The sequence below is a fragment of the Leucoraja erinacea genome, chromosome 1, assembly GCF_028641065.1.
Source record: "Leucoraja erinacea ecotype New England chromosome 1, Leri_hhj_1, whole genome shotgun sequence".
Classification (NCBI taxonomy): Eukaryota; Metazoa; Chordata; class Chondrichthyes; order Rajiformes; family Rajidae; genus Leucoraja; species Leucoraja erinaceus.
In genome coordinates, this window is record NC_073377.1 from 117,728,803 (window position 1) to 117,742,428 (window position 13,626).

A 13,626-nucleotide genomic window follows, 5' to 3' on the forward strand; every position below is an offset into this window, starting at 1 on the left:
CAGCCGCAACTAAATTTAAGGTACCTCTTTTTTCCCCAAGAACACTTTTTTGCTTAAGTCCAAGTCAAGAGTTTTATTGTCATGTGTCCCAGATAGGGCAATGAAATTCTTGTTTGCTGCAGCACAACAGAATATGTAAACATAATACAGAACAGGAGATAAAAGTTCAGTGTCTTTATATACAATAGACCATATATATACACAATAAATAAACAGATAAAATGCAATAGGCTGTTATTGTTCAGCCCTCCACCATCTCCAGTTTAAATTCCATTTAGTTTATGGAGGACCAGGAAACCAGAAGCAAGAGTTACTCCAGGGAGTTTACTCCAGATCCAGGGTCAGGGAGTGATTCTGCGTTGATTTTCAGCGGTCGCGGCGAGATGGCGAGCGGACAGCAATGGCGGCCAGATCTCCCACAATTCAAAGCGAGGGAGAAAGTGCCCAGTGCAGACCAGTTGCCGTGGCAGTGCGCATGCGCAGGGCGGCCGATTATGTGCTGGCCGTGGTTGTGCGCATGTGAAGGGGGGGGGGAGGATGTGCTGGCGTAGCAGTGCGCATGTGCAAGGCGGCCTGCCATGCCGGCAGATGAGCGAGCGGAGACCCGACGGCCCAGACACGGATAAATAGAAACATAGAAATTAGGTGCAGGAGTAGGCCATTCGGCCCTTCGAGCCTGCACCGCCATTCAATATGATCATGGCTGATCATCCAACTCAGTATCCCGTACCTGCCTTCTCTCCATACCCCCTGATCCCCTTAGCCACAAGGGCCACATCTAACTCCCTCTTAAATATAGCCAATGAACTGGCCTCAACTACCCTCTGTGGCAGAGAGTTCCAGAGATTCACCACTCTCTGTGTGTGAAAAAAGTTCTTCTCATCTCGGTTTTAAAGGATTTCCCCCTTATCCTTAAGCTGTGACCCCTTGTCCTGGACTTCCCTAACATCGGGAAACAATCTTCCTGCATCTAGCCTGTCCAACCCCTTAAGAATTTTGTAAGTTTCTATAAGATCCCCTCTCAATCTCCTAAATTCTAGAGAGTATAAACCAAGTCTATCCAGTCTTTCTTCATAAGACAGTCCTGACATCCCAGGAATCAGTCTGGTGAACCGTCTCTGAACTCCCTCTATGGCAATAATGTCCTTCCTCAGATTTGGAGACCAAAACTGTACGCAATACTCCAGGTGTGGTCTCACCAAGACCCTGTACAACTGCAGTAGAACCTCCCTGCTCCTATACTCAAATCCTTTTGCAATGAAAGCTAACATACCATTCGCTTTCTTTACTGCCTGCTGCACCTGCATGCCTACCTTCAATGACTGGTGTACCATGACACCCAGGTCTCGCTGCATCTCCCCTTTCCCAATCGGCCACCATTTAGATAATAGTCTGCTTTCCCGTTTTTGCCACCAAAATGGATAACCTCACATTTATCCACATTATACTGCATCTGCCAAACATTTGCCCACTCACCCAGCCTATCCAAGTCACCTTGCAGTCTCCTAGCATCCTCCTCACAGCTAACACTGCCCCCCAGCATAGTGTCATCCGCAAACTTGGAGATATTGCCTTCAATTCCGTCATCCAGATCATTAATATATATTGTAAATAGCTGGGGTACCCCACTAGTCACTGCCTGCCATTGTGAAAAGGACCCGTTTACTCCTACTCTTTGCTTCCTGTTTGCCAGCCAGTTCTCTATCCACATCAATACTGAACCCCCAATGCCTTGTGCTTTAAGTTTGTATACTAATCTCTTATGTGGGACCTTGTCGAAAGCCTTCTGGAAGTCCAGATACACCACATCCACTGGTTTCTCCCCTATCCACGCTACTAGTTACATCCTCAAAAAATTCTATAAAATTCGTCAGACATGATTTACCTTTCGTAAATCCATGCTGACTTTGTCCAATGATTTCACCACCTTCTAAATGTGCTGCTATCCCATCTTTAATAACTCACTCTAGCAGTTTCCCCACTACCGATGTTAGACTAACTGGTCTGTAATTCCCCATTTTCTCTCTCCCTCCCTTCTTAAAAAAGTGGGGTTATGTTTGCTACCCGCCAATCTTCAGGAACTACTCCAGAATCTAAAGAGTTTTGAAAGATTATTACTAATGCATCCACTATTTCTGGAGCTACTTCCTTAAGTACTCTGAGATGCAGCCTATCTGGCCCTGGGGATTTATCGGCCTTTAATCCATTCAATTTACCCAACACCACTTCCCGGCTAACCTGGATTTCACTCAATTCCTCCAACTCCTTTGACCCGCGGTCCCCTGCTATTTCCGGCAAATTATTTATGTCTTCCTTAGTGATACGGATGGGGGGCGGAGACGGACATTGACAGACAGAGATAGAGAGGGGGGCCCGCCCAGAGTTGTACGGCAGGTGGCCTGCCTTGGCCGGAGGCCCCCTAGATTTCGAGGCCCTAGGCTTCAGCCTAGTGGTAAATCCGGCTCTACGAGGCCCCCTAGATCTCAAGGCCCTGAGCTTAAGGTTGTCAAGCTTGTATGTAAATTCGGCCCTGGCTGGTGCGGGGTGCAGGGATTCAGATTTGTAGACCACTGGGGTCTCTTCTGGGATAAGGGGTCCAACATTCTGGCAGGCTGGTTTGCTAGTGCTACACGTGTGGGTTTAAAATAAATAGCGGAGGGGTTGAAAAATTGGGAGTATGAAGATGAAGTTAAAGGAGAAGTGAGTACAGGAAAAGTTGCAAAAGACCCGAATTAATAGGAAGGAAAGTTCGAGAAGGGATAAGAGAAAAAGGTCAGGGGCAATAGAGAGGGGAAGTGAATAGCAAAGTTAAAATGTTGTATATGAATGCTCAAAGTATAAGAAATAAGGTGGACGAGCTTGAGACTCAGTTGGAGATTGGCAAGTTTGATGTCATGGGAATGCCATGGCTGCAAGAGGACCAGGACTGGGAACTGAATATTCAGAGGTATACGTCCTATCAAAAAGACAGACAAGTGGGCAGAGGGGGTGGGGTTGCTCTGTTGGTGAGGAATGAAATTCACTCCCTTGCGAGGGGGGGACATAGAATCAGGAGATGTAGAGTCATTGTGGATAGAACTGAGTAATTGTAAGGGTAAAAATACCCTAAAGGGAGTTATCTACAGGCCCCCAAATAGTAGCCTGGACATAGGGTGCAAGTTGAATCAAGAGTTAAAATTGGCATGCCCTAAAAGTAATGCTACGGTTGTCATGGGAGATTTCAACATGCAGGTAGACTGGGAAAATCAGGTTGGTACTGGACCCCAAGAAAGAGTTTGTAGAGTGCCTCTGTGATGGATTCAGAGCAGCTTGTAATGGAGCCTACCAGGGAGAAGGCAATTCTGGATTTATGGTTGTGTAATGAACCGGATCTGATAAGGGAACTCGAGATAAAGGAGCTAGTGGCCATAATATGATGTTTTAATCTACAATTTGAGAAGGAAAAGGGAAAATCAGAAGTTTTAGTATTACAGTTGAGCAAAGACTATGGAGGCATGAGGGAGGAACTGGCCAAAGTTGACTGAAAAGAGACCCTAGCAGGGATGACAGTGGAACAACAATGGTAGGTATTTCTGGAAATAATACAAAAGGTGCTGGATCAGTTCATTACCAAGAGGAAGAAAGATTCCAAGGGGAGTAAGAGCTGACCGTGGCTGATAAGGGAAGTCAAGGACTGTATAAAAATAAAAGAGAAGTATAACATAGGAAAGATGAGCAGAAAGCCAGAGGATTGGGAAACTTTTAATGACACCAGAAGATAACTAAAAAGGTAATACGGGGACAAAAGATGAGTTACGATGAGTAAGCTAGCCGAGAATATAAAGGAGGATAGCAAAAGCTTATTTTGGTATGTCAAGAGAAAAAAATGAGTTAAGACAAATGTGGGTTCCTTGAAGACAGAAACAGGTGAATTTATTATGGGGAACAAGGAAATGGCAGACAGGTTGAACAGGTACTTTGGATCTGTCTTCACTAAAGAAAGACACAAACAAACTCCGAGATGTACTTGTGGCCAGAGGACCTGGGGTGACGGAGGAACTGAATGAAATTCACATTAGGCAGGAAATGATATTGGGTGAATTGATGGTACTGAAGGCTGATAAATCCCCAGGACCTGATGGTCTGCATCCTAGGGTACTTAAGGAAGTGGCTCTAGAAATTGTGGACGCATTGGTGGTCATTTTCCAATGTTCTATAGATTCAGGATCAGTTCCTGTGGATTGGAGGGTAGGTAATGTTATCCCACTTTTTCAGAAAGGAAGGAGAGAGAAAACAGGGAATTATAGACCAGTTAGCTTGACATCGGTGGTAGGGAAGATGCTGGAGTCAATTATAAAAGACAAAATAGCAGCACATTTGGATAGCAGTAACAGGATCGGTCCGAGTCAACATGGATTTATGAAGGGGAAATCTTCTAGAATTTCTAGAAAATGGTCAAGGGAGAGCCAGTGGATGTAGTGTACCTGGATTTTCAGAAAGCCTTTGATAAGGTCCCACACAGGAGATTAGTAGGCAAAATTAGAACACATGGTATTGGGGGTAGAGTACTGACATGGATAGAAAATTGGTTGGCAGACAGGAATCAAAGAGTAGGAAGTAACGGGTCCCTTTCAGAATGGCAAGCACTTGTGGGGTACTGCAAGGCTCGGTGCTGGGATCGCATCTATTTACAATATACATTCATGATTTAGATGAAAGGACTAAAAGTAACATTAGCAATTTGTAGATGACACAAAGCTGGGTGGCAGTGTGAACTGTGAGGAGGGTGCTATGAGGATGCAGGATGACTTGGACAGGTTGTGTGAGTGGGCAGATGGATGGCAGGTGCAGTTTAATGTGGATAAATGTGAGGTTATCCACTTTGGTGGCAAGAACAGGAAGGTAGATTATTATCTGAAATGTGTCAAGTTAGGAAAAGGGGAAGTACAATGAGATCTCGGTGTACATCAGTCATTGAAAGTAAGCATGCGGGTACAGCAGGCAGTCAAGAAAGCTAATGACATGTTGGCCTGCATAACAAGAGGAGTTGAGGAAAGGAGCAAAGAGGTCCTTCTGCAGTTGTACAGGGCCCTGGTGAGACCACATCAGGAGTATTGTGGGCAGTTTTGGTCTCCAAATTTGAGAAAGGACATTCTTGTTATTGAGGGAGTGCAGCATAGTTTCACAAGGTTAATATGTCATATGTTGAAAGAATGGAGCAACTGGGCTTGTATACACTGGAATTTCAGGATGAGAGGGTATCTTATTGAAACATATAAGATTATTAAGGGATTGGACACGCTAGAGGCAGGAAATGTGTTCCTGATGTTGGAGGAATCCAGAACCAGGGGCCATAGTTTAAGAATAAGGGGTAGGCCATTTAGAACGGAGATAAGGAAAAACTTTTTCACCCAGAAAGTTGTGAATCTGTGGAATTCTCTGCCTCAGTAGGCAGTGGGGGCCAATTCTCTGGATGCTTTCAAGAGAGGGTTAGATAGAGCTCTTAAAGAGCCAAGGGATATGGGGAGAAGGCTGGAACGGGGTACTGATTGTGGATGATCAGCCATGATCACAGTGAATGGCAATGCTGGCTCAAAGGGCCGAATGGCCTACTCCTGCACCTATTGTCTCCCCTTAGATTCCTTTCCTCTGGCTTCATAATTTGCAACTCTTCAATTCTTCTGTCTCACACCATCTGCCCATCACCCCCACCTATTTCCACCTACTACCAAGCATACTTTGTCCTGCCTCTCTGAGCTTTCTCCCCTTTCCCCCCCACCCAGCACATAGTAAGTTTCCCAATCTCAGGTTATCCTTAAATGCATTATAGTCAGTGATGGAAATGGGTTTTAGGAATTAGGGGTACTCTAAGGTCCGTGAGGCTGAGGTTGGGAAGGGGGGGGGGGAATTTTTTATGTGCGGTCATACCCATGTAAGAGTACAAGAATGCATAACTTGTTTATTGTATATTTATAATATAGTTTATTGTGTATTATATGTCATAGCTGCTTTCTTGCATCTCTCTCTTCTCTGTGTTGGCTGCAGCCATCATCTGCTTCGGTGAGGGAAACAGGTCGGTGATTGATCAAAAGGCCCCTAGGAGATTGTGTCTGATTGGCCGTCGAGTGACCAGCGCATTATGTGATTGGACAGGAGGAGACCGATTTGTTGATTGGACGGGAATTTTAAGGGAAGCTGGTTGGTGATTGGACGTAACCCGCTTAAAGACAGCGGTTGATTGGCCTTCAAATAATTGAGCACAATAAATTGAAAATAGGAAAACAATAAAATCGGAATTCCGTTTTAAATCGGAAGAATATCATGCCTGATCTGCAGCAAAGATACAGTATCTGTTCTAGTATCTTTGATCTCTAATTCTTTCCTATTGAAGAAGACCCCTGGCCCAAAACAACTCCAAACCCATTCCCTCCACAGATGCCGCCTAGCCCACTGAGTTCCTCCAGCACTCTGTGTTTTTTATTTAACTCTTGAAATTGAAGTTAGACATAAAGCTGGAGTAACTCAGTAGGACAGGCAGCGACTCTGGAGAGAAGACCATTCTTCAGACTGAACTGAACTCTCGTCGGTGAGTACTTGTGATTGTCTGCAGAAGGGTCTCGGCCCGAAGCGCCACCCACTCCCCAGAGCCGCCACCCATCCCGCTGAGCCCCCCCAGCCCCCCCGTGTCCACCTTCAACTCCAGAACCAAACAAAAAAACAGTGCTAGAGGAACTCGGCGGGCTAGGCGGCACCTGCAGAGGGAACAGACCAGGAGCCTCACGGGCCAGGTTCCCCCCCCCCCCCCCAACAGGAAGGAACCGCAGATGCAGCCGTCCCCGCAAAACGTCAAATGATTCCGGGAATGCCGAGGCGAGAGGGTGAGAGAGCGAGAGAGATCCAAAGGACGGATTTGGATCCCAACTACACCTCACTGAGACCTCGCCAGAAGTTTCAAGCCTACGGCCCTCTCCAGTTCGAGCTACGTGGACCAAGATACCACGTTGTAAACAACCACGTTCGCTACTTTGACTGGGAGTTCCGCCACAGTCCCGCCAGCGGTTTACAGCTGTTTGATATCCGCTTCAGGAAGAAGCGGTGGTCTACGAGTTGAGCGTCCAGGAGGTGAACTCCGCTTACGGTGGAGGGACGCCAGGTCTGATGAGGGCTAAGTTCTTAGATAGTCATTATGGAATTGGGAAAAGTTCCAATGAGCTGGTGAAAGACATGGACTGCCCTTACAGTGCCACTTTCCTCCACACTCTCCATCTCATGGAGACTGGAAACCAAAGATCCTATAGTCCACTTTGTAGTGCGTGGGTCTCAGAATGAGGCAAGTAGTCCGCAGTTTGAGAAGCACTATACTTTATTTCCTCCCGGTTCAGGGGAAGACGAAACCAGGGGAAGATGGCACCCAAACCCTGCCTTTTATACCCTCCGGCTAAGGACCGCCTCCGGACTGCACCACTCCTGTGCCGAGGGGTTCGGCAGTATAATGGGACGACCCTTAGGAGCCGCCACAGGACCCCCCCCCAGAACCAGAGGCACAAAACGCACCGGCGGGCGCACGACCCGGCCGGCCCGCGTGCGGAAGTCAGCAGATCCCGGGGCTTGCGGGGGGCGTAGGTGGAGGGACAGGTCGAGGGGGCCGGCGGGAGGACAGGTGGAGTGACAGGTGGAGGGAGTCGTGAGGGGGGACGCCCTCGGGGCCGAGGTTGAGCAACCAGCACCGGCTGGTCAATGTCCAGGTGCGCCGGCTTCAAACGGTCAATCGACACGGCCTCCGGCCGGCCCCCCATGTCCAGGACAAAAGTCGACTGCCCGTGTTCCAGCACCCGGAACGGGCCCTCGTACGGCCTCTGAAGTGGCGTCCGGTGGGCATCACGGCGCAGGAAGACGTATGGGCAGACCGTGAGGGCCATTGGCACGTGTGGTCGAAATGTCCCATGGCGGGATGTCGGGACGGGTGCGAGCCTGCCAACTCGCTCGCGAAGGCGTTGAAGGGGGTGGAGGCGGGCGTTTCCTGATGCTCCGGCGCCGACGGCACGAACTCCCCGGGCACTGTGAGTGTTGACCCGTACACCAGCTCCGCCGATGATGAGGCCAAGTCCTCTTTGGGAGCGGTCCGGATGCCCAGCATGACCCACGGCAACTCGTCCATCCAGTCCGGCCCGGTGAGCCGTGCCTTCAATGCCGCCTTCAGCTGCCGGTGGAACCTCTCCACCAGACCGTTAGCCTGCGGGTGGTAAGCCGTGGTGTGGTGCAGCTGCACCCCCAGCAAGCGAGCCATGGCTGACCACAGCTCGGAGGTGAACTGTGGCCCCGGTCGGAGATGTGCGCCGGCACCCCGAAGCGAGCAATCCAGTGCGCGGACAACGCACGAGCACAGGTAGCCGATGAGGTGTCAGCCAACGGAATGGCCTCCGGCCACCGCGTGAAGCGGTCCACCATGGTCAAAAGGTGGGTGATGCCCCGGGACGGTGGAAGGGGCCCCACAATGTCCACGTGGAGATGGTCGAACCGCCGGAGAGGTAGACCGAACTCCTGGAGAGGTGCGCGGACATGGCGCTGGATCTTTGCTGTCTGGCACGGGATGCAGGTGCGAGCCCAATGGGCAACCTGCTTGCGCAGACCGTGCCACATGAAGCGAGCTGCCACCAGTGCCGTTGTCGCCCGGATTGATGGGTGAGCCAGTCCGTGGATGACCTCGAACACTCTCCGGCGCCAGGTGGCAGGGACGATGGGGCGCGGCTGACCGGACGACACATCGCACAGGATTGTCATACCCCCAGGACCGAGAGGGACATCCTCAAGATGGAGTCCAGAGATGGCAGTCCGGTAGGTGGGCACCTCGTCGTCCGTGAGCTGTGCCGCCGCCAGAGCAGAATAGTCCAATCCGGGCGCCACCTCGAACACGGCATTTATAGCAGGGCGGGACAATGCGTCGGCCACCCGGTTCTCTTTCCCCTTGACGTAGCGGATGGCTGTGGTGTACTCGGAGATGTAAGCCAACTGCCGCTGCTGACGTGCGGACCAGGGGTCGGAAACCTTCTGCAGGGCGAAAGTGAGCGGCTTATGGTCGGTGTAGGCGGTGAACGGGCAGCCCTCCAGGAAGTAACGAAAAAGCCGTAGTAGGGTCATGGGTAACCTTCAGCACCATTTCCATAACCGGCTTCCGTATCCGCTCTAGTATCTTTGCCTTGGTCATAGCTTCTTCATGCACAAATCATCTTTTTGTTTTCTCAGCTGCAGGTGATCATTTTGATATTCCTGCCTAGTTCTCCTTTTTAACTTTGAACATACAAAAAAGGAGTTCCAGAAAATCCTGCTCCCACTCAAGCCATCCTCCCCCCCCCCCCCCCCCCCCCCCCCAGGGCCGGCCTTAGGAGGTGTGGGGCCCAATTGGGAACAATTTTGGTGAGCCTCAGGTTCCCAGCCGAGGTCTGTAGAGTCATAGAAATACAAATAAAGTCTATTATAGACTATATCTCTATGGTAGAATGGAAAGTAATCAAAATGTGCACTTAAAAAGTGCCTGCGAGTTAATGGACCAAACAGATCTAAGCTACATATTAATATAGAATTGCAAACATGTAAGCCTACAAGTAACAAACAAAATTTGTAGATCTGCTCTGAAAAGTACATAGTTACAATACTTTATTGACTGTAAATTGAAAAAAATTTAATTAACTAGATCCTGGAAAACCAATTGGCGAAAAACCAGTCCAAGAATTACATTTTGGGCTTCAGCCCCATCCTACCCTTTGTGCTACGCCATCCTAACTTAGTTATGTGTGTGTGTGTGTTAGTTGTCTGTGTGCGATGTGTGTGTGTTAGTTGTGCGTTATGTGTGTGGGAGAAGAGAGGGGAGGGAGAGAAGGGATAAAGGAGAGATGGGAATGAGGGAAGTAGAGAAAGGAGGGTGGGAAGGAGAGCAAGAAGAGAGGGAAGGAGTAAAGAAAAAAGAGAGAGGAAGGAGGGGGTGAGGAGAGAAAGGAAAAGAGAGAGAGAGGAAGGGAAGGAGAGAAAGGGAAGGGAGGGATAGAAGAGGAGGAGAAAGGAGATGCCGGGGTCCGGGGGGACGGGTGTGAGCTGAGGGCGAGGTTTGTAAACGTTGCTCCAACTCCCGACCCAGCCCTCCCTGTATTGTTCACTGCGTCTTCCCGGGGAGAGGGGTGGAGTTGGGGCTGTGTGCGTGAAGCACGGCGACTAGAGGGGCGGGAGCGCTGCCCGGGACCATGAGGGAACGACCAACCTCCCCCTCACACCCCCTCCATGTCTACCCCTTTCTTACTCTAGCACAGCGCGGGGCCCAATTAGGACCAATTGGTCCAATCGGCTTAAGGCCGGCCCTGCCACCCCCCACCTCCCTCTTCATCTGACAGACACGGAGCGATCGTCGGCCCCCCTTTTCTTTGTTAAACATCTATTTCCTTCGGGTGTTTTTTTGCTGTGTGTGTGTGTGTGTGTGTGTGTATTTGTTTGGCGTGGTCTGAGGGGATTTGCGCCGGCACCAAGAGCGAGCGAACGCGCGGACAGACGGACGAAAGCAACGATCATAGAGCGGAATTGGTGACATTTCGGGTCGAGACCCGTCTTCAGACTGATACTCAAGTGCACTGACAACAACCTGGCCCATAACTCCAAGAAGACCAAGGAGCTCATTGTGGACTACAGAAGGTCTAGGGGTGGCACGCACACCCCCATCCATATTAACGGGACGGAGGTGGAACGTGTTTCCAGCTTCAGGTTTCTGGGGGTCAACATCTCTGATGACCTCTCTTGGACCCACAATACCTCAACATTGGTCAAGAAGGCTCACCAGCGTCTCATCTTCCTGAGGAGACTAAAGGTTCATCTGTCTCTTCAGATTCAGGTGAACTCTACCGCTGCACCATCGAGAGCATCCTTACCAACTGTATCACAGTATAGTATGGCAACTGCTCTGTCTCCGACCGGAAAGCACTGCAGAGGGCGGTGAAAACTGCCCAACGCATCACCGGTTCCTCACTCCCCTCCATTGAGTCTGTCCAGAGCAAGCGATGTCTGCGAAGGGCGCGCAGCATCGTCAAGGACTGCTCTCACCCCAGCCACATTCTGTTTACCCTCCTCCCATCCGGGAGGCGCTACAGGTCCCTCCGTTGCCGGACCAGCAGGTTCAGGAACAGCTTCTTCCCTCCGGCTGTTACACAACTCAACTCTGCACCTTGGTGATTGCCAGTCACCCCCCCCCCCGGACGCTCCTTCCCCCAGAAAAATTGCACTACTGCTACTGTATGTACATATATATATTTTACTGTTCCATTATTCTATGTTCGCTCTTCTGGGTGAGATGCTAACTGCATTTTGTTGTCTCTGTACTGTACACTGCACAATGACAATGAAGATTGAATCTGAATCTGAAAGGGAAACGGGAGGTATAGGCATATCTTCCATTCATCTGTGTTTAGTACCTTCTATAACTCTTGTTCCTCTTTCCCCTGACTCAGTCTGAAGAAGGGTTCAGGTTCGACCCCTCGACCCGAAATGTCATCTATGATCGTTGCTTTCATCCGTCTGTCCGCGCGTTCGCTCGCCCTCGTATTAAGTAGCGCAGTATAAAGTTGCGAATTCGCGTACAGGATGGAAACTGGAGAAATGAAGAGTAGAGGAACGCCGTCCCCCTGCGTACCCCCCCCATTTCCACCACTGATTAGTTAATGACATGTAGTCATTATTTTAATATAGGAAATGGATAATAGGTTATACATGTTATGGATAAGTAATGGAAAATTTCACACGGTCTATAGTCCAACATACCTACTCTGGGCCTCCAGGTTGGTCTTCCATTTTTATGGCAAACTGATGTAATGTGCATCTCTTCAAGTCCTTGCGAAAATCCCTTATTCTCCTTAACTGAAGTCTATAAAGCAGGAAATATAAGACTCAAGAATATGCACAACGCTTAAAAAAAACTATTGCTCACAGCTCAGCTCCAATCCAACACTTATTCTCAGAAAAACACGTGGGATTTGCGGCGTTGAGGTTTAGTGTCAGGTTGGCGCATGGACCAGGGAATGAATAGTGTCTCATCAGCTGGCCATCAGTCATCCTGAACCCAGTCATTGAAATGGATATCCTTTGTAAATAATGTATCTCTACTTGATTCTTTAAGGAACTGGTCCCGTCTTTCCTATTATAAGGATGGTGTGTAGGCAGGCGGCCGTACCTCCCGCAGGGCGTGGGCGTGGGCGCTGGCGCCAGCTCCAGGCAGCGACACCCCGGCCTCACCCGCCATGGGACGTCCGCACGACCTTCCCAATATGGCGGCTGCCCGGGCGACCTTTCCAAGATGGCGGCTGCCTGGGCCGACCTTCCCAAGATGGCGGCTGCCTGGTCCCACCCACCCTTGCAACCAAGTGGCATCGAGGCCCGCCATTCAACACGCCAGCGTCGCCATTGCAAACTGGACACGCTTTCAAATCTTAGCTACGGTTCTTCGAGGCCGTTGGACACAGGGAGTGAGCAGAAAACCTCAAAGGCAAACCTTCCTTCGCCTTGCCTCGCCTCCCGTCCTTCGCCCTACAACACGGTGCCTCCTGAGCGGTGGAAGGGTGGGGACCAAAGTTCCTCTATAATCTTTGGTGGGGACGGAAGCGCCGCCGTGCGCATGCGCGTTGGGTCCCGGCCGCGAGGCGCTCGGAGCCTCACGTGTCCAGCCGCTGGCCACCGGACCGTGCGCCTGCGCGTTGCCTCTGGAGGGAGCAGCGTTGGTTGGACGGAGACAATGAAATGCTGGAGAGACTCTCAGCGGGTGAGGAGGCAGCAATTATGGAGAGAGGGAATTGGCGACGTTTCGGGTCGAGACCCTTCTTTAGACTGATGTCGGAGGGGGGGAGAAAGGAAGTAGGTGGAGACAGTTGGACGTGAGAGAACTGAGAAGGGGATGGAGAGAGAGGGAAAGCAAGGGCTATCTGAAGTTAGAGAAGTCAATGTTCATACCGCTGGGGTGTAAGCTGCCCATGCAAAATATGAGGTGCTGTTCCTCCAATTTGTGCTGGGCCTCACTCTGACAATGGAGGAGGCCTCGGACAGAAAGGTCAGATTGGGAATGGGAGGGGGAGTTGAAGTGCTGGGCCACCGGGAGATCAGATAGGTTAAGATGGACTGAGCGGAGGTGTTCAGCAAAGCGATTGCTGAGCCTGCGCTTGGTCTCGCCGATGTAGGTAAGTTGACATCTGGAACAGCGGATACAGTAGATGATGTTGGAGGACGTGCAGGTCAACCTATGCCTCACCTGGAAAGACTGATTAGGTCCTTGGATGGAGTCGAGGGGGGAGGTAAAGGGACAGGTGTTGCATTTCGTGCGGTTGCAGGGGAAAGTACCTGGGAAGTAGGTGGTTTGGGTGGGAAGGGACAAGTTGACCAAGGAGTTATGTAGGTCTCTGCGGAAAGCAAAAAGAGGAGAAGATGGGGCCAGTAGTGGGATCGCGTTGGAGGTGACAAAAATGTTGGAGGATTATATGTTGTATGCGACGGCTGATGGGATGGAAGATGAGGACAAGGGGCCTCGTTCCTTGTTACGAATAGGGGGAGGGGGAGGGGGAGTAAGAGCGGAGCTGCAGGATATAGAGGGGACCCTGGTGAAAGCCTCGTCTATAATGGAAGAGG

The 13,626-nt window shown here is 50.3% G+C and overlaps 1 protein-coding gene across 1 annotated transcript in view; it reads right to left on the reverse strand.

The window, feature by feature from the left end:
• The window catches only part of LOC129701039 (uncharacterized), a 29,412-nt gene extending 16,981 nt beyond the window's left edge, over positions 1–12,431 (reverse strand). The window contains exons 1-2 of the mRNA XM_055641985.1: positions 12,185–12,431; positions 11,776–11,878 (exon numbers count right to left, since the gene is read on the reverse strand). Coding sequence (XP_055497960.1) covers positions 11,776–11,878; positions 12,185–12,394 — 313 coding nt within the window. The 5' untranslated portion in view covers positions 12,395–12,431. The remainder of the gene's footprint in view (positions 1–11,775; positions 11,879–12,184) is intronic.
• Positions 12,432–13,626: the final 1,195 nt, after the last annotated feature.